The 20,877-nt window shown below is 49.9% G+C and overlaps 1 protein-coding gene across 6 annotated transcripts in view; it reads right to left on the reverse strand.

Annotated features, from left to right (window-relative positions):
* The window catches only part of ZMYM3 (zinc finger MYM-type containing 3), a 33,459-nt gene that overhangs the window by 12,299 nt on the left and 283 nt on the right, over positions 1 to 20,877 (reverse strand). For 2 of the 6 annotated variants that reach the window (XM_072877519.1, XM_072877514.1), the window contains exons 2-12: positions 9,899 to 10,795; positions 9,144 to 9,187; positions 8,676 to 8,748; positions 7,564 to 7,855; positions 6,944 to 7,121; positions 6,299 to 6,511; positions 5,548 to 5,698; positions 4,866 to 4,981; positions 1,261 to 1,347; positions 783 to 933; positions 29 to 201 (exon numbers count right to left, since the gene is read on the reverse strand). In XM_072877519.1, the coding sequence (XP_072733620.1) occupies positions 29 to 201; positions 783 to 933; positions 1,261 to 1,347; positions 4,866 to 4,981; positions 5,548 to 5,698; positions 6,299 to 6,511; positions 6,944 to 7,121; positions 7,564 to 7,855; positions 8,676 to 8,748; positions 9,144 to 9,187; positions 9,899 to 10,781 (2,361 nt within the window). In that variant the 5' untranslated portion in view covers positions 10,782 to 10,795. The other 4 variants (XM_072877515.1, XM_072877516.1, XM_072877518.1 and 1 more) reach the window with 4 other exon arrangements.

A 20,877-nucleotide genomic window follows, 5' to 3' on the forward strand; every position in this document is an offset into this window, starting at 1 on the left:
AGCACAAGCTGCCAGTGCCAATACTGACCTTGAAGTACCAGAGCAAGTATTTGCTTTTGCAGTCTTCACTACAGAAGTCCCAGGTGCTGCCCTCCAGCTGCTCGGTGACCGCCCGCTGGCAGGTCTGAGAACAGTAGGTGCAGGTGATGCAGCACAGGCCCAGGTTCTTGGTGAAATCCTGTTTGTAAAGAAGCACACACCCTGCGGAGAAACAATAGGAGTGAAACCTTCCCAGGATGAACTGGGGGCCTCCCTGACCCAAACACGACCAGAATCCAGGTCTGCGGAGACAACAGAGCACACGCAACACACTGTAGGGAACAATCCAGCACTGGCCCCTGGGGCTGGGATAAGATGGGACCTCATGGGGACTTGCCATCTCTCACCTCCATGCTTCTAGGAAGAGTCTGACTCCAACCTCCTGTGTGCAGGAACCCAGCAGGCAGGGCAAGGCCAGGTCAGGCCAGCCCAGACGCAAGAGCGTAGAAGTGCATGATGACAGGAGGAGCGGAGCTGCCACCTGCTGTCTCCCCAGCCCCCAGAGAGAGAAAAGCTGTGAGAAAGCCCTCCCCAAGGACACAATGAACGGTAAAGATCTTGCCCTAGGGCCTGGCTGGACAGCAAGCCATCGCCATGACAGTCCTCCCTTCACTGCATGGCAAGGCTCTCACCCCAGGGCCTGGCTAAGACAGTCTCCCCTCTGTTCCTCTCCATGCTCTCTTCTCCTCCCCCAGCATGGGCTGGCATGGGGGTTCTGCCTCTCCCGTGCCTTCCCCAAGTACCTTCACTGCAGAAGTTCTTCTCCACTCCAGAGAAGCGGATCTTCTCATGCAGCAGCTTCTCCTGCTTGCAGTGCTCACACTGAGACACTACCCCACGCAGCCGCTTGAAGTCCTCGCAGCAGTCCTTGCAGCAGAACTGATACACCTTGTCCTGCCAAAGAGACCGCCACCAGGTCAGCCAGGCTGGCAGGAGGTCCCCACACTTGTCAGGGTAGCAAGAGCAAGACTACAGGGCTGAGCCAAGTCCCCAGCTCTCCTGGCACGGGGTTTGGCAGAAGTGGTCTCCTCCTGCCCTTCTGACATCCTGCTGAACATCAGGAGCGCAGCACTCAGCACATGGTCTCCAGGCACGTCTCTGCAGCTAAGGCATTCAGAGCACTGGCGCAGGAGCTCTGCTTTGAGCAGGGAGAGGAAGGAGCCTCTCCAGCCTCACTGGGGTTGCCCTCCACCTCAACATCCCCCTGGGGAAAGTCCTCACCTGCCAGTCTAGGATCTCCGGCTTCCCACTGAAAAGATTGTGGCAGTAATGGCAGTTGAGGTGGATCCCACCTTCCGGGCTGGTTCGCTGCAGGAGACAGAGACAGCTCATGGAGGGAGAAGCACACAGAGGGCAGTGAGCACCTGCTTTGCACTGCCACCACCTCCTGCCTCCTCCACTGTTCACAGCAGCCTGTCTGCCCCTGCTCAGACCTGTGCTTGCTGCCATTGTCAGTGACTCACAGTCAGTCCATCAGATCATGTCTCAAGCTCCTGGAGAGCAGATTCTTGAGCAATTTCACTTTGCTTCCAGGGTACTGAGTCCAGCTCTTCTCAGGAAGGCAAGCTTTCAAGCTGCTACCCCTCTGGATTTGAAAACGTTAAGAGACAGGGACTCTGCTACCTCTTCTGAGAATTTCTCTAAAAGATCTTGAAGCACAGGTGCCTGGTTTCTATTTTCAAGGTAATGAAACTTCAGAATTCAAGCAGCCATTCTCATCCCACCTTCCTCTGCTTGATTAAACTGCCATTTAGCACTTGGTGTCTTGTCCACAAGAATATATCTATTAATAAAGTCATCTTCCTGGTTTTGTTTCTGATAACCTCAGATAAGGTACTCTGCGAGTGCCTCAGTACATGCATTTTTCAAGCCCAAATGTAATTTTTATTTTTTCAGCATACTTCCAATTTTTCTTCAACATTGAAAATAAAGTGGACTTTGGATGAACATCCTTCCTATCTGTGCAACATTCTAGGTAGTTCTTTTGCTCCCTAGCCCCCAAACTTTAACTCCCTGTTCCTCTGCTTGTACTTGCAATAACTTAATTCATCCTCCCCTCTGTGGCTGTAAACCAAGACTCTCATACTGAATGGCTTATCTGCTGTAATCCTAGGGCCTTTCCAAAATCCTTACTTTTCCAGGACTTATATCCCTACACTACTTGAGTAAGGCTGATAGACAATCTTGCACTGAACTGTGTTTAAGCACACATTAGGAGGAACCAGTTTTGCCAAGCAATCCAATTGCTTTGCTTTCTATGACTGCCCTGACCTCAGCATGAGTTAACACTTCACCAGTTTTTGTTTCATCTGCAAAATTTTATCACGCTTACTTTGACTTTATTGCCAGATGACTGATGAAGATGTTGAACTCCTCTGGCTTAATACTGATCCCCAAGAAACTGTGTTGAAACACTCTCTTCAGTGGTTTTTCTTTCACAAGTGTGTTCTGACATCTGCCAGCAAGACAGTTCCTAATCCAGGTTATGCATGGGTTTACTCATACATTACAATGCTGATTTTACATGGCAATAATTCAAGTTAGGTGAATTAGGTGAAGTCACCAGTGACTGGAAAAAGGGAAACATTGCACCCATCTTTTAAAAGGGTAGAAAGGATGACCCTGGGAACTACCAACCTGTCAGCCTCACCTCTGTGCCTGGGAAGATCATGGAACAGATCCTCCTAGAAGCTATGCTAAGGCACATGGAGGACAGGGAGGTGATTCGAGACAGCCAGCATGGCTTCACCAGCGGCAAGTCCTGCCTGATCAACCTAACGGCCTTCTACGATGGAGTGACTACATCAGTGGACAAGGGAAGAGCTACGGATATCATCTATCTGGACTTCTGTAAGGCCTTTGACACGGTCCTCCACAACACCCTTCTCTCTAAATTGGAGAGATAGGGATTTGATGAGTAGACTGTTTGGTGGATGAGAAATTGGTTGGATGGTCTCATCCAGAGGATAGTGGTTAATGGCTCAATGTCCAGATGGAGATCAGTGACAAGTGGTGTCCCTCAGGCATCCGTACTGTTTAATATCTTCACCAAAGGCATAGACAGTGGGATCAAGTGCACCCTCAGCAAGTTTGCAGATGACACCAAGCTAAGTGGTGCGGTTGGCACACCTGAGGGACAGAATGCCATCCAGAGGGACCTGGACAAGCTCAAGAAATGGGTCCATGTGAACCTCATGAGGTTCGACAAGGCCAAGTACAAGGTCCTGCACCTGGGTCGGGGCAAGCCCCAATATCAATACAGGCTGGGGAATGGAAGGGATTGAGAGCAGCTCTGTGGAGAAGGACTTGGGGGTACTGATGGATGAAAAGCTAGACACGAGCCGGTGATGTGCGCCCAGCAGCCCACAAAGCCAACTGCATCCTGGGCCACATAAAAAGAAGTGTGACCAGCAGGTTGAGGGAGGTGATTCTGCCCCTCTTTCCAGTTACCAGAGCAAAGTACTGCATCCAGCTCTGGAGTCCTCAGCACAGGAAAGACACGGACCTGTTGGAGCGGGTCCAGAGGAGGGCCACGAAGATGACCAGAGGGATGGAACACCTCTCCTATGAAGAAAGGCTGAGAGAGTTGGGGTTGTTCAGCCTGGAGAAGAGAAGGCTCTGGGGAGACCTTATTGCAGCCTTTCAGTACTTAAAGGAGGCTTCTAAGAAAGATGGAGACTGGAGACAAACTTTTTAGCAGGGCCTATTGCGATAGGACAAGGGGTAATGGTTTTAAACTAAACGAGGGTAGATACAGACTAGATAGGAGGAAGAAATTTTTTACAATGAGGGTGGTGAAACACTGGAACAGGTTGGCCAGAGCGGTGGTAGATGCCCCATCCCTGGAAACATTCAAGGTCAGGTTGGACTGGGCCTGATCTAGTTGAAGATGTCCCTGCTCATTGCAGGAGGGTTGGACTAGATGACCTTTAAAGGTCTGTTCCAACCAAAACTATTCTATGATTCAAATCTTACAAGGTCTACACCTGTAAAAAATCTACAGCTACCCTACCAACACCATTTGTGATCCCAGCAAAGGATTACATCAAGGATTTATTAAAACAAGCAAACAAAACCAACAACAACAAAAAACCAACACAAAAAACACAAGAAAAAAACAAACCCCAAAACCAAATGCTGCAACAGCCAGTAACTAACTCTACCTCTAGATTCTCTAAGTTTTCTCAGTTGCCCAAGGCATGTCCTGGCCTAAGTTTCCCAGGTCTTCCTGGCTGTTGCTTTGTTCTTTGACAACTGTACAAAACTAATATTCTTCCAGTTGCCTTTGAATTCAAAAAACATGTCACATATGCTGAAACTTAACATCAGAAGATTAAAAACCACCAGTCAAGCCTTTGAGGATTATTAAACATGAGGTATCCAACCCTGCCGGTTGTAAATGTTTAGACAACACATCCTAGAAGACATGTTCCTTGGTGATGCCTGGCTCAGAGGGCAGCTCTGCCCCTTTTCACCCCACTAGCAGGTGCCCACTGTGCTTTGCTAGCTTACTTGTGCTTTTGCTTGCGCCCTTGTAAGGCCACTACATCCCAAACCACTCATGCAGCACAGCTCTGCGCTGCACTCCCACTGGGCATAACCTGATAGACAGGAGTGAATTACAGCCTGTCTTATCCCAATGGAGGAAGGGGGAGTTAGGGCCAAGACCGAGTTATTGGCAACTACAGTCACTGCAACTCTTGCGCTCCAGCAGAGACTTTCTTATGCACCCTCCCTGAGGAGCTTGAGGAAGGTGGAGCCTCTGCTAAGTGTGAAAGGAGGCATGAGCTCTATGGCCCAGCCCAGCATGAAGGATATTTCAGTACCTGGAATTTGGTCCAGCAGCTGGGGCTGCAGAACTGGTAGACAACCCGGTCTGTCTTGTTGTAATAGCAGGGTTCAGATAAACTCTTTCTGCAGAAGCTGCAGGGTCTAGAGGGACCTGATGAAACAGATAGGAATTGGTGAGGGCAGCAGCACAGGAACGTGGGACTGGATTCTGAGGATGGCATGCAAACTACTCACTCATCCTCAGTCTGTCAAGCTATTATCAAAAAGCAAGAGACAAGAACACCAGGAAACTAAGAGCACCAGATTCTGCTAGGACAGAAATGTTAAACACGGATGAAGAGCAGAGTAGTTCAAGGAAGTGATCCTAGCTCTACAGGAATTTGGACAAAGCAGGCTGCAATACTTGCACCAGAGACCATACCTGTTCCTGGACATCCTGGTACTCCGCGTAATGGAAAGGGCAATGCCAGCACAGTATGGCACTACAACTGCTTCCTCCATTCTCAAGAACAGCAATGTACACCACCCCTCAGTATTAAGATGTCTACATGCTGCAAGGGTTCCTCCCTCTCCAAATCTCCTTCTACTTGTCTCACTGGACTCCTCCCCAGGCAAGCAACATGCCTTCTTTCCAGTCTCATCCACAAGCAATAAAAAGTACCAAGGAAGGAGTTAGAGTGGAGAGGTGACTGATTCCCTCTGCATAGGTGCTCTTACCAACCAAGCCTGACTGCTTCACTTTGTGGGAGGTAGTGCAGCAAATGGAGCAAAACAGGCCCATCTTGCCGTTGCGATCCACGTTGGGCAGCATGTCAAAGTTCTTGCACAGCGTCTTGCACCACATGCACGGGTAGACCCGAGTGTTCTTCTGCAAACACAGAGCACAACAGAGCTGCCAGGGAGACCATCACAGCTGGCGAGGTCCGACCCTCATATCCCACCCCACTACTGTATCCACCACAGGGCAGCTCTCCTGCAGGGAACACCTGATGCCAGAAGCCAGGCTCACAGTCTGCAGGTTCAGGCGGTGGTAGCAAAAAAGGCTGCCTGTGGCACCTCACCTTCTCATTTCAAGGGTACCCTGGCAGGAACATAGAGCTTGGCAATCCCATCAAGACAGTTAAGTGAGGCCTGCTCAGGCCACAGAGGAACATATCCAGCCAAGCTTTGGGAAGACATCCAAAAGAAACCAGCCCATGCTAACTGCATATACCAGTGTCGCTGCACAGTCGAGTTTACTGAGTGCCTGACCCATGCTCGGGTCCAAGATGGGCCCCATGCAGAATAAATAAGTTCTGTTTGCCTGCTTCAAAATTTCTCCACAGAAATCTCTTAAATGTTTTGTCAGCAATAAAAGGCCAAAAGGATTCAAGTCACCTGCTATTGCATAAAGTGCCCTGTGCCACACCGAGCAAAGTTGCTGTGTGCCCACAGAGACCCTCCACCCCAGGCAGCTGACTCCACACACCTTCTTGTAACTGTTGAGACAGGCAGAGTTGCAGAAGCGTTTTTGCTGGCCTTCATGGAAGAGGTACTCCAGGGGCAAGCCCTTGTTGTAGATGTAAAGTCCGCAGTTGTCACAGCAGTTGGTTTTCAGCCCCTTGGTGGCCCGGAACTTAGTGAAGCAGGCATCGCTGCAGATGCGGTGAACCACGTTCCCATTGCTGACCTCATGCTGGATCTGCAGAGACATCATTGCTGTCACTTCCCCAAACCACCATGTGCCTTGTTCCAATGCATGTGCACCGCTACTACCACGGCCCTTGGGATAACAGGCTGTTACACTAAAACTGTAGCAAGTGCCATACTGGATGCTGGTGTGGACTCAGGCTGGCCTCCCTCACCAAAAGGCAGCGGAGCAATTGGGAGAGCAGAGTGGCAGGAAGCAATGAGCTTCCGGGCGGGGAGAAGCAGAAGCCTTACTCCTTCTGCTGGAATAAGGGCTGGTTCACAGTAACAAGGAGGGACCCGAGAGTGAGCCCAAGCCAGCTCAGGGGCTGAGGCCTCACACCACAGAACGTGGCAAATGCCCTGCAATGGTCCCAGGCAGGGCCAAGTGCTGCAGGTCACAAACACCTCATCCAGGACATGGAAAGGACAGGGATTTGTTTACCTCGCCAGGTTTGTGGCAGACGCTGCAGCGGCTGGTGTCCGAGGCATCCGCGGACTGAGGTGCTGGTCTGTGCTGCTGGGCCTCGTAGAGGGAGAGGCAGACAGAAGTGCAGAACTCGTGGAAAGAGCCACCTGAACCGATCTGGGCAACCACAGAGTCCTTGGTGTTCCAGATCTCCCTGGGGATCAGGAGGGGATATGTTAGTGCAGGGACACACCAGTCCTGCTACAAAGGGACAGGATAGCACGCTGCAACGCACAGGACTTTCTGGTGTCCCAAAAGGGTGGCACAAACTGTCTCACAGCAGCTTCTGTCCTGGCCCAGAGGAGTGGTGCCTGAAGACGGAGCATGTGGGAGGTTGTTTTGAGAGGAGGCTGGGATATCGGGCATTGAGCCTGGGGACGGGCAGGGAAAGGCAATAACGTGAAGGGGGTTTAGGGAGCATGGGGCATGCGGTGTGTGAATGAAGATATGGGGCAGCAGCTGGCAGTGGGCAAGAGTGATGTGGGTGAATGGGAAGCATGAGGGTCACAGGGATGGGGACTAGCAGGCAGGGCTGTGGGACAGGTGAATGGGGTCACAAGTGTGGGAGCATTGAGGAAAGGGGAATGAACACACACTTTTTACAGAAGGTGCATATCTTCTTGCCAGGTGGTTTTTTTGAGAAGGTGGTGAGACAGGAGCTGGAGCAGAAGAGCTGAGGGAGCCCTTTACGCTGGTAGGCAGTTTGGCCCTTCTGCAGTGGGGTCCGGCAGTTGGCACAAGTCATCTTGGTGACAGTAGAGCGGGCAGCTCGCTGAGCCATCTGAGTGCGTAAAGACATGCGAGTTGAGCGTCGCGTACGAAAAGGAACAAAATCCTCATCATTGGGATCATCCACCATTGCATCAGAGTCTTCGTCAGAGACCGGAACTGCAAAGCAGCAGAAAAGATGCACAGAAATCCTTCATTAAGAACTGAGACAGAAAACTCTGCCATGAGACACATGTTGGGGCTTTCTGGGGTCACCTTTCCGGAGTCCCTCTAAGTGCTTTGTACTTGTCTGGGTGGAACGATAAAGGGACCCTTAAAAGATATTCTGTTGGAATTGAAGACGAGTCAGGAGGTCTTTAAGCAAACTGGGCTTAAGTACAATTCCTCTCTAGGAAGTCATGATTTGCCAAGGTTGAGCAGAAGCCCAAAGTGTGAACATTTACAGCAGTAAACCCTCCAAGAATCTGTAGACCTTAAAGGCAACAAGCTGGATCACCAGCCTCCAGCACAGGCTGCAGAGGCAGGCAATGAAGGAGCAACACACAAATACTAGGGAATGGCAGGGTCACACTCAACATCTCAAAGAACAGAGACTTCATGTACTTCTGCAGGGAAATCCCCAAAATGCAACCTTCCTTCAGACAGCCTGCTGCCATAGAGACAAAGGAGGAAAGTTCCTGGCTGAGAAGGAAGATGGATTTCCTGGGAACAACCCCAGAGTCTCAACCTATTACTTGGTGCTTGCTGTCCACACACCACTGTAAAAACACTACAACTCCCCTTTCACCCTAAGTGCCCTGAGAAAGCAAGTCAAGTACCCCCGGGTGAAGACTCACGGGGTGAAGGGACCTGTCCTGTGTAAGAGGAAAGTCTGCACAGAAGCTCCAGAGTTCCCACTGTACTCACACCATGAACCACCACAACGGGCCTGGGCCCTGCTCTGGCTGAAAACAGGCATTGGCCACCCCTAGTTACTCACTGCTCTCAGAAGAGTTCACAGTTTCAGGCCTGGCAGTTTCTGATCTTCTGGCTCGTTCACTTCTTTTCTGCTCCTAGAATACATTCAGAAAATACTTGGGCTAACCATCTGCTAGGACAACCATGGATAAATATCCCAGATCATGGGGGAGTTCCAACTTCTGGGATTTGCTTTCCCAATAACTAGGCTGAAAACGGATAGAACTCCATGGATACCTGACCAGAGTTGGCAAGATGGGGAAGAGGGGGAAGTAGGCTTATGAGAATGGCATTCCAGCTGGGGGTAGCAGGGACACACTGAAGCCACATTACAGCATAGTGGCAGTGCACAGGGATCACTCTGTCACAGGAGACATGCAAACTCCTTCCCAGAGGGGTGACGAGACAGCCAGTGTCCTCACAGAGTTTGACAACAGCCAGCCATCCTCTATGCTCCTGTAGCATACATACTTGACTGCATTCTCCTCACCTTCTCAGTTGGCAGCTCGCTTCCCTTCCCAGACAGGCCTTCTCCTGGAACAGAAGCACAGAAGAAGCTTGCATCTAACATCTTGCTTTTCTCCAACAGAAGAGGACAGGTGTTCTTCAAATGCAGCCACCCCTTGGGTCAGCCTGCACATGAAGCCTCAGACAGTCCTGGCTAACAAGCACAGTTCTGGTGGTGATCAGCCACAGGAAAGCTCCTAAACCCACCACCTGTAGTTAAGAGATCCAAACATGCAGCTTGGGAGGAGTCCTGTAAGGGGGAAACCTCCTTGCATCAGGGAGGCATGCTGGGCAGTTGCCTCCAACTGCTTCTGACTGAGACTGAGCATCTCCTGAGGATGGCCAGCCTGGGCAGAGGGACTCTGCCTATTGGAAACACCTTCTCCTGGTGACCCTCAGTTCCAGCAAAGACTCCAGTGATGAAGAGTGTGAGCTAAGCTGATGCGCAGCCGCAGCTTTACCAGGGAAGCTCCTAGCTGACACAAGCATTGAAAATCAAAGTTAAAGCTACAAAAGCCAGAGCAAGAGCTTGTGTGCACCAAGGGAGCAGCTTCCAGAGCATTATTCCCCATAAGCAAGATGGTTTCCCCAAATCTAGCCCATCAGTAGCATTGACAATTCCCATAGCAGGGGACGATGGGAAAAGTTGGAGTGCAAAACAGACTCCAGCTTCAGCAATGTGCAGCAGGATGACCTCCTGAGCAAAAGAAGCCAAGTTCTGGAGAGATAACAACCTACCTGCTGGTGGTGAGGCTTCCTGTGCTTTCAGTACACTACTTTCTTTAAGCAAGTTGTTCCCACTATCATCCCCTTCCTCTGCCTGGTTTTCCTCTGTGGGCTCACGGGGCAAAGCTGCGGTACTGTTGTCCAGGCTCAGTTCCACTTCTGCTTCCCCTGCCAGCCCTTCCTTCTGCATGGGTGAGCTTTTTCTTGGTGCCTTCAACCTTGTCTTCTTTGTCTGTTTAAGATTGAATTGGGGCGGGGCCATTGGCAGACTTGAGGATTGTGCTGCGATTTCTTTCATGGCTGGGGCACTGCTGAGGTCCCCGGAGTCAGGAACGGGCTGTTGGGGTGATTCAGGGGCGTTGTCATCAGACAGTGCAGGAATAGCAGCAGCACCATCTTCCTTTAGGTCCCCAGAATCATTTTTTGGTGCATCTTCCCCTTCTTTCCATGTTTCTGGAACAAGGGCTTCTCTAGAGAGGGCAGAGGAGTCTGCCGGTCCATCCTCCACATCCTGGGAAGGATGTGCCTTGTACAGCCCATCCAAACCCTCCAATTTATCTAGCTCCATCAAGTCAGCAGTTTTATCCAAGTTGTCTAAGACATCGGGTTTCTCCAGCATATCCAAGACACTAGGTTTATCTAGCACAAGGTCGTTTGATTTGTTTAGTTCAGACAGGCTGTCTGCTTTCACGAGAAGGTCCAAGTCCCCATCTGCAGTCATCTGCTTGGATTGATCCCAGTCAGGGGGCTGAAGAATGGAAACTTCCTGGGTAGAAGCTGTTTGGGAGCCCAGGAGATCTTCCCCAAACTCCATGTCAGCAGGGAGATCACCAATAAGCGGTTTGTCAGGCAAGGACAGGGGGTCCAAAGATCCTGAAAATTCACTGGAATCCATTTAGAAGATGGTAACTGGAAATAAGAGAGAGACTTGCAAATTAATGAAAAGTAGTCTAACACAGCGCATGAATTGTCCACTCTTCTGAACACTGTTGGACTAAAATAAGGCCCAGTAATACTGCTAGCCATAACCAGGATACTAGCAGGTCAATCACGTCTACTCGTGAGGTTACAAGACTCTAAAGCCCAACAGCAGCAGTGGGACACAGCAGTTCAGTATAGCAGACCTTTGGGAACTCTACAGCCCCACACACCTCACCACAGCACAGCAGACTTGATTATGCTAAATGACACAGCGGGGTATCAGAAATGACTCGAGTACCAATTCAGGAGGCTTCACACAGTTGTTCTGTGGTGTGTAATACCCCCTTCCCTGCCTTCCTCTCTATCTTACCAGACACAAATAATCTGGTCTGTCCTTTCTCCTGATCTGTTCTCATGGAGCTAACACATCTTTTATTTTTAAAGTATCTTTTCTCTTAAACATAAAGGCAGAAAGAACTCCTTTATAGGTCTGTAGCCTGTGCCTTGAACAAGATACAGGATGACAAGATGCATGAATTTTGTCAGAGCACAGATATAAACCATGTTATACTATAACTACAGCTACAGCATAGCCCCAAAACTATTCAGACACAGAGCAATTGGCAAAGCTTAAGTTAGAACTAGGAGGAATTCTGGAGAGTGGCAAGAAGAAAGGTGGTAAAGCCCAGATGTTAAAAGTAGTCATAAGAGGAAGAACAAGTAGCAAAGTAGACACGAGCATGCAATGTGAAGTCAGGAAAAAAGACCAGCGTGACTTTGCAGGGCACAGACAGCGCACTTGCACAGGAAGATATGATGCTGACTGCTAACATCAGAGGGACAAAGTTACAGCCCAGCTCCTCATGGTCGACATTATCATAAGACAGAAAGGGCAAGACTTTTAGATGAGGCAAGTAAGCATTTATATCAATATTGGTTAAAAATGAATTATACCCCCACAAAGAGATAACTGTTGACAAACCTGAAGAGGGAAGGGGAGAAGGAGCTGGAGTCGACAAGTGGTGAGGCAGAGTAAGACTTGAAGTAGCATCACGTCCCCAGAACAGGCTGTAAGTAGACACTACAAGGAAGGGACTAGAATCAAAGGATGTGGCACCAACATATCCTCCCCTATTAGAGTCATTCTAATTCTAAATTTGGCACTGTTTTAGGCCCTGAAGCAGAATATTCAGTATTCCTGTCTACTGGGGCTTACTATGGGCATAACTCATCCATATCAATGAAGGAGGAAGCCTGAAATAATTTCACTGGTGATGGCTGATTAATTCTTTCTTTATATCCTTCCCTCTGAAAGGATAACCAAGTCTCACTCACAAATGGTTTTCTCAGAACTAAACAAGACATATTTGGACAGAGAATGTACCCAACTTCTGAAACTCATTTAAGCAGGAGTTTAGGGAATCATACCCTACAGCTGGAGTTCAAAGTCATTGCCTCCTTATTTTATCTAAAAACACATTTTCTGTTTCACAGTGGCAGATAAGTACTGTTCCCACAATCACAACAGAAACTACAGAAGAGGTAATCTTCAGAGATGCTCAGCAAGTTTCACCACTAAAGACTTTGGTGATTCCATTCACTTTCTCTAGTTACAGAGGAGACAAAGCTTCTAGAATGACCCAATTCCAGAGCAATACAGGATCTAATACGTGGTTTAGGGTGGCTGACAAAGAAAAATAGAAGAACAAAGTGAAATAGAAATAAAGACATCTGAAAGAAAGGTCCTAAGGATTTGAAGCAGGTGAGAACCCTCCCAAGATGATAAACACATTTTTTTCTGCTGCTCAGAATACAAACAATGCCTCCTTCTCAAAGATGTCCCCCATCCAGATTTCCAGACAGACAGCAGACCTTACAACAATAAACAGCAAAAAGGTCAAGCCACCCAGATGAATAAGGAAAGTTTATTTATAGGTATACTTAACAGGACTAACATACTCCTCCAATTCACCTTCAGACACTTTGCACGAGTCTGCAATGAACCACAGAGGTGATACTCCTACGGTATTTACCACTTTCAGCTGGCCTAGTCTTTGCTTGGTAGAAAGAGACCCTGGGAACAATTTTGGAACATAAGAAATCCATTTGGGCATTCCCTCCCAGAGGATAATGCAAGCAACAATTAATCTATGAACTTGCCATGCTACTCATGTGCTCTACAAATAGACCAAAAGCATCTGGTTTCAATAGTGCATACCTTTCAATTGCTTTCAAGCTTTAGGTGCAAGAGCATTACAATGCAAGACAACACCGACAAACTTAATGGTGACAACATTGACCAACAAAACGGTCTTAAAGAGAACAAGTATTCTGCAGATTAAGTCAACTCCAAACTATTGGTATGTGGTTGGGACAGATACGCAGACCTTTCTGCAGACCCAAGAGTCCGCAGTAAGACCACTCACTTGCATGTTCTGGTTGGAAGCACAGCGCTTGCCCTGTTTGTTCAAGGTCCTGTCCACTTTCATCAGCTCTGTCTGAAACCCTCTGGCAGAACAGCTCACACATTCTGGCGAATGACCCAAAAACTTCTTCTTAGGATGTGCAAAGCTAAGGACTGCTGTAGGCAGTCAAATTAAAGGACCACGTATTCAAATATCCTGCTCCTATTCACACCAAGAATGGATACCTGGGGAGAGAGTATAACAAACATAACTAACAGGACATTCCTCTTCAGCACATCCTCCAATCAAGCAGCAATCAGCTGCTGAAGAACTGCTTGGCTTGAGTTGCGCTGAGACTGTCACTGTTAAGAGTTTGTACTGGGCAAATCCTCTATGAATCTGCCTAATCCCCCTTTGAACAATTTATACTTTGGGCCTCCAAAAATTCCAGTGGCAATACGTTCTGCAGCCTAACATTTAGTTTTTAAAAGTATTTTCCTTTTATTTCTTTTAAACCTGCTGCAGCAGAGCTCTGTGACAAGGCAATACAGAGCAGATGAGTGCTGACTTTTGATGCATTTATAAGAATCTGGAAAAGTTGATGGAGTTAGAGTTGAGGCTGGACCCAAGGAGGTGATGTTGACAAGCAATTTGAGTGGGAAAGCAAGGAATGTCCCTGCCCATCATTGCAATTCTCTTTCCCTGACATTGAAGTCTTGACAGTGGCTTTCAGCTGCCAGCTCATGAGGATGAAGAGGGCAGCCCTCAGAACAGGAGAGAACAACGTTTTCTAGCTCCGTAGGTTGCTCTGAAGTCAAACTCAACCTGAGGAAATTAGAGCTGCCCACCTGCAGCAGGGTAAGAAACTACTTATCCTGTTTGCCCCAGGTGTTCAGATTCTTCTGGGCTTTCTGCTGAGCTTAAGTCTTTCTGACTTAAGCTGCCAACTGAATGTGCACTTTACCTCTGGTAAAGTCTCTTCTCACTTTCTCCAACAGAAGAAAAATAGTTATTGTTTCTGGCAGATGCTGAAATGATCCACCACAACTCATCATCTTTTTTATTCCAGGACCATCTAATGCACCAGCTCAGTCACTGGGCCCCGGTCACTGGTCTGCTTGAAATCTTCCTCTTTTCCAGCCGCATACCTGACAGCGAGGAGAGTATGCTGGAATGAGACTCAGCCAAAAAAAGAGGAGGCAGTGTGAAATCCTGCACATTACAGCGGATATGACTGCTCTATCGGACATTTAGAAACTCCTTACTTAGGACTCGGCACCATCTTCTCCGGAGTATTCAGTAACAGATATTCCTGGGAAGATCAAGTTCAAGGAGTGAAGTCCCCTGCACAACAGTCTGAAGCAGAGTGCTTCTCAGGTAGCATGCAAGAGTTTCCAAAGAAGCAATGGGACAGCTGAGGGTCTTCCCCAAGTGCGCAGGACTGGCATAGAACGCAACATTGACTGCCAAATCCAACATGTGTGATTACCAGACCTGACCTGCCCTTTCTGCCAAAGAGGGGGCACATGGATCTCCTCTCAGACCTGGAAGCTCAGAGTGAGACATCTCTGCCAGGACACTCAAGTGCACCAAGTGACTGCCTGGGACTTTATCTAGCTTATTAAGGACATCAGTGGTGCTGTACAGATCTTCCACATCTCAGTGTCCTCAGATAACTATTAGCAGGGGAATATGTGGCCTACCTACAAAAATGAGGAGCTACCATTAAACATTTAATTAAAATCAGTCAGCAAGAAAAAATACTGTTGTTACTCCCTCATGATGAAGTGAATACCTCAGAAGTCTCTACTGCCCACAAAAGAGCATGGCCACGCAGTTACTGCTTTCCTATAGCAAAGGAACAGCAACTGCTTGGGTACCTGTCCTAGACTTTTGTTCATGGATATGAATTCAGATTTTCAAGACTTTTGAAGGCTGACAGATTTACCTTTTTTGCTGTTAGAGATCATGTGGAATATGAAAAGCATTAACTAATAACTACAAAAATTAAGAGACTTAAATCAACATTCCAGATAATTCCTATCTACGAGTTCTGTAAGACCTGAGCAGAGCTCTGGAGGAAGTTCCTATTTTTTGTGCCAAATTTTAGAATAAACAGTAACAGCCAACCTAGTATTTCTCAACAAAAACAACAGTGGTTGATACACAGTTCTATCAATAAAACATTAACAAAATAATATCATGTCTTACCAGCATAGTTTCAGTCAACAGATCTTCATTAACAATATTATACCTTGAGTGACAAATCTGGCAAAAACTAACTTCACTGCTGTGACTTATCTGAGTTTATCTGGGTAGATGATCGCTTTCCACATGCAAGCACTGCAAACATTTATTACAAATTGGTTAATTCATTTTAAAGCAAATGAATTTATGAAGAATCACCAGTAAACTAAGCACACTGCTAAGGACCAGGTTTCAGTCCAGTCAAAATTCTCCAGAAAGGAGCAGAAAGGATTTCATGATTCACTAGTGTTTTTAGAGAGGCAGCTCTCTGAGCTCCCACCTGGGAGCCCAAACTCAGTCTTCAAAGAGCATAAAGCCCATTGGTGACATTCAATACAGTGCTTCTTGCACACAGTACCACGTTAGACCATTACTGTCTCATTCTCGGCTAGTGTCTACACTTGATGACAGATACTAGAAGAGCTGAGATGTTTCAAATAAAAAAAAATATTTTTTTTAGATATTTTCTGTGTCAGACATTTTCTGACACAGTAATGCAAGAATCCCACTGCTTCAAGAATCAAGCATGCTTCAGAAAACACCTTCCAGTGATAAACCTATTTTGTTCATTGAAAAGAAATGGGGAGACATGACCCATCTCAAAAAAACCCACAAGGTAAGCAGATCTACAGCAGAGAACTCTGAATTCACAGATACAGAGAAATGCACATGATGACTCAAAAAGCTGGAAGTCAAAGTTGGACAAACGCAGAAACAGCTATTTCCAGATTAACACTATAGATGATTACTTAAACAACTGACCCAGGGACATGTAAACCCTCTACGACTTGGAGATCTCACAACAGCATTCAGTGATTCTCTCCAAGTCAGCTATAGCTACTGCAGATGTCACTGGTCAAGTTCTTCAACTTGTGCTTTGCAGGCAGGGCTTGGTGAACAGTCGTCTCTTCTCATCTCCAAATGTATTATTGGTTCTCTCAATTAGAGTGCAGAGGTAGCTATCACCATGTCCCCTTCAGGCCAGTCTTCATGTGTGACTGGAACTGTCTACACAACAGGAACTGGTAGATGGGGAAAAGAAGGTCCTTCCCAGAACATCACCAGCAGCCTCAAGACTCCAACAATGGTTTTCTAACAGTCCCAAAGCCAGGAGGTATCAAAACCACTGCTAGATTTTTCTACAGCAGGAGTACCAGCTTAGGGTGCAGGCCTCAAATTTAGTATAGCAGTCACCCAGAATCAAGAAAGCCTGAACCCTCCAACACCAAGCAGATGGTGCTGCAAAACAGCACCATGGGTTTCCTGTTAATTCCTCAAAGGCAGGAACAACCAAACTAGATTTTGAGCTTGCATTCCAGAAACTTCATCTCAGCTTCAAGAAAGTACAAGAGGAAGGGTAAATTTCAGAAATCTTCTTGCAGAATTGTCTGGAATTAGGTTTACCAGGAGACTCCCTGCAACACTTCAAAGGTACCTGACAACATTCCTCAGATCTCAGCATTATTTGCTGCTAACCCAACACCTCCGTACTAGTAGTAAACTCCAAGACAACCAACTGGAGCATGCTCATCCATCCGGAATGCCATCCTGGCAGCAGTTTGAAACTGCTTGGATACTCTTGGATAATCTTTTCATAAGACCAGGATCCCCCCAAGCACTAAGTGTCAAGGCTTTCAAACAGAGAAAGGAGCAACAACTCTAGGTACACTCTAACAACTTGCTTTGCCTACACGTTAAGAGAGAGGTCTTAGCAGCAATGCCTGGTGTCTGGAGAGCAATTCAGTTTCAAGAACCAACTCCACTTGGAGATCAAGTCAGAGAGAAAACTCTCCTGATGCTTGTACAGCTTTGTGTCTATAGCATGAATAAGCAACGTTTCTTCCAAGGCTCACCACTTGCCACGTGACAACATCTGCCAAAATAGTGTTATACTATTTTATAACACTATTAAAAGGGGAAGGGGGTGGGTGGGTAAAAAAGCTTTGGGAGTACTATCTGAAGCACAACAAAAAAGCACGGAGGTGCATGGGATGCTCGAGCAGCGTCTGTTGAAACTGCCCTAATGCTATTAAGACACTGATTAAAAGACAGAAATAGACAGTAGACCTGGAAGTGGTCTAAAAGAGATGGCCCCCAAGTCTCTACCTGTTGCCCAAATGCTGCAGGAGGATGTTGGACCACCTAATGCAAAGTCCTGGACACCTCCCACAAGCAGCCACAGCCAGCTGGAAAGGAAAGCTGCAGGCACAGCAGGTGACTCTCCAAAGGAGGGTGCTGCAGCCTGGGAACAGGCCATGGACTCCCCGGCCCTGGAGGTCCTCAAAACTCAACTGGACAACACAGTCTCAAGTCAGCTCTGCTGTGAGCAGGAGGTCAGTCAGACTAGAGACCTCCAGAGGTCCCTTCCAACCTAAATCTGTCTGTGGTTCTTTGACTACACCTTACTACACAGGGAAGAGAGAGAAGACAAGAGGGCAGTCTCAGGGAGGATGTATCTTTGAGGGCAAAGCATCTAATTTTCCTTAAGTGGCCTTACAAAGCCAAAATACTGGAAGTGCAAGGTGAGCTGTCTCCTCAGCCTTGCTGACAGTTCCAGATCCCTCTGCAAGGTGCCTGCCGCCAGGTCCTCGAAAAGGCATCTCAGTGTCGGGACACTTCACCTCATGTGCAGCTGTACAAACTGGCCCTTGGTAACGCTGTGCTGAACAGACCAATGTCTCAGCCTAGTGACTGACTCCTTTCTCTTTACACTGCCAAGGGCTGAGCCAGCAGAGCAGGCTTACAGGAAGTGGCCAGAAGACACCACCAGAGCCCACGGCCAGCAGGGCTGGTGAAGATGGTCTCAAGCATGTCCTTTCCTGACCAGTGCTGCCAGCAGAGGAAGAAGTTAACACTTAAAACACTCTACTGAGATTAAACCACAATTCCAGTGAAATCCTGCTAGCACAGCCCTCGCTAAGCTAACAAATTCATAGTCACAGCTGCAGCCTATTCCATACTTCCCTTGAATTGCTTTCACCATAACCCTTCTGCACTAGAGGCTTCTGCTAGCACACCTGTGTCCATCAGGGTCATACATCCCAGCATCACTGACCATAAAACATCCATAAAAGAACTAACACAAAGGGCTTTGTTCCCAAAGTAAGGCCGTGCACTCAGCCTCAGCCCCTCGCTCTGGCTCTCAGAGCTGTGGAGGAATCTGGTGTGACTTACTGTCATCCTCCAAAGCAAGGGCACTCACAGTAAGAGGGATGTAAGCAAGTGCGGAGAGAAACAGAGACTGTGCAAATACCCATGCTGGGGCATGCTGCAGGTTGGCCATTACAGGCAGCAGCTCTGTAGGCTGTGGCTATTCCTTTAGTAAAGCTAGACTGGCAATAACAACAGAGCTACGTTCTTATCACCCGCTTTGATCCCAGGATAGGTAGGGTTAAGCAAGAAAATGCAGATTGAAAGTTTTCTTGGGGAATGCAGCAGCAGTGAGAGAGAAAAAAGTTACAGCCTAGAACAAGTGCCATAGCTGAAGCACAGCAGGAGGAGAAAGGAAGAGCACAAACGAAGCAGCTCTCATCCTCATCAGAAAGAGGCTCCAGGAACCATTCCCCAGCACTCAGCTGAGCATCCTATCCCTTACCATGACCTGACAACAAACCACGTCCTGTGCTGCCTCTGCCCACACAAGCATATCTGACTGCCAGGGCCTTTTCCTGTGCCAGGCACATGCCACAGCCAGCTCCCAGCCTTGCCAGTGCATACCCTCCCATCTGGGGCAGTCCTGCCTCCACCTCTACAAACCACATGGGAGGTACTGGTGCTCCCCAGGGCACCTTGCTGGCCACGGCCATGCTGCTCACACACAGCCCAGCCTGCCGAGGCTTTGGCAGATCAGGGCTTTGCCTCCTCCGGCGGCACAAGGCAGCTTCAGCCCCGTGGGGCTGTACCTTTCTCTCACAGGTCCCGATCCTCGAGGGCAGTGCATGGTGTCCAGGGATCCACACGCACACTCCAGGCCTCAGGGACACTCCCAATCCCTGCCCGGGTCCAGACCCACCCCACCCACACAGGAGGAAGCCAGACAGAACGGTCAGCCAGTTCTTGGTCAAACGCAACCACCAGCTGCGTTTTTTGTGAGCTCCACACACTTTGTTACTACATGTGGTGACAACAGCATAACGGCTGCATCGCTCAAAGCCTCTGCCTGAGACGCAGGGAGAGGCGAGCCGAGGAGGGTGCTGGGACAGGGCACCGGGTGCACAACAAGCTTCGGGGCAGCTGGTTGCCCGGGGGAGGCTGGGGGCCGTTTGCTGCCGCTCCGCAGAGCAGCTGCGGACAGGCCCCGCTGGGGTGGGTACACCCGGGGCTGGGGCAGGTCTCATGATCCACGAGCCCCTGGGCCCAGCCTGTGCCCAGGCAGCGATATGGCAGGGGATACAGCCAGCCCCCAGCACCAAGGTGGGGGCCCCCGCCGGGGCCTGCCCCCCCCGTGCCAACCGGCACCGGGGCGGGGGCTGCGCGGGGATGAGTGTCAGGCTGGGGCTGCCCCCGCCATACCGGGGGGTAGGCCTCGAGGTCTGCTCCCCCCAGCAGGGGCGAGTGTCGCACCGGGGTCTCCCCCGTCCCGACCGCGGGGCTGGGGCGGGGCTGGGGCGGGGCCCGACCCCCTCCAGCAGACATGGGGCCGGTGCCGCATCAGGGTGGCGTCCCCGGGACCCGCCCCCCGCTGCAGGGCGCCCCCAGGCGGTGGCCAGGGGGGGGGTGGGGGTGGGGAAAATGAGCGGCGCCGGCCCCGCCCCCTCCCGGAGCGGTAGGCCCCGCCCCCTCCCGCCAGGCGCGCGCCGCGCCCCGCCCCCCATCCTGTGGGGGGGCCCCACCCGCACCCCCGGGACCCGCGCCGCACGCGCCTGCCCCGCCCCCACCCGCGGGGCCAAGCACCGGCACCCTACGGGCGGGCGCCCCAACACGGCCCCACGCCGCGCCGCCGCCCCACCTGCGCCTCCCGTGCAGCCGTAGGGTGGCGCCCGCGGCCGGCGCCGCTCGTACCTGGCTCCCCGGTGCTGCGCCGCCCGCTCTACCCAGAGCCCGGATTCGCGTCGCGGCCCCTTTAAATGGAGGCGCCGCTCGGAGCCCTCAGCGCGCTGCAGCCCGAAGGGGGGCGGGGGCAGGGCCCCATTGGCTGTGCAGAGCGAGGGACGGTTTCCCATTGGCCGCGGCGGGGCCTGGGCTCGCGAGACTCGGTTGCACGCGGCGGCCTCGGAAACGCGGAGCGGAGCTACGAGCCCGGGATCGGTGCAACAGCCCGGACTCCGCCGGGCGGCCGGAAAACCCGGAACAGATCAGTGTAGCAGAGCGGGGCCGCGCGAACAGACAACGCGGAACGGAGCGCGGGCAGCGGCCGCACCCCAGCGGGGCACGGCGCGGTGGACGTGCGCGGCGGAGGGCGCGGGCCGGACCCAGTCC

This window comes from Ciconia boyciana, chromosome 12, assembly GCF_034638445.1.
Source record: "Ciconia boyciana chromosome 12, ASM3463844v1, whole genome shotgun sequence".
NCBI lineage: Eukaryota > Metazoa > Chordata > Aves > Ciconiiformes > Ciconiidae > Ciconia > Ciconia boyciana.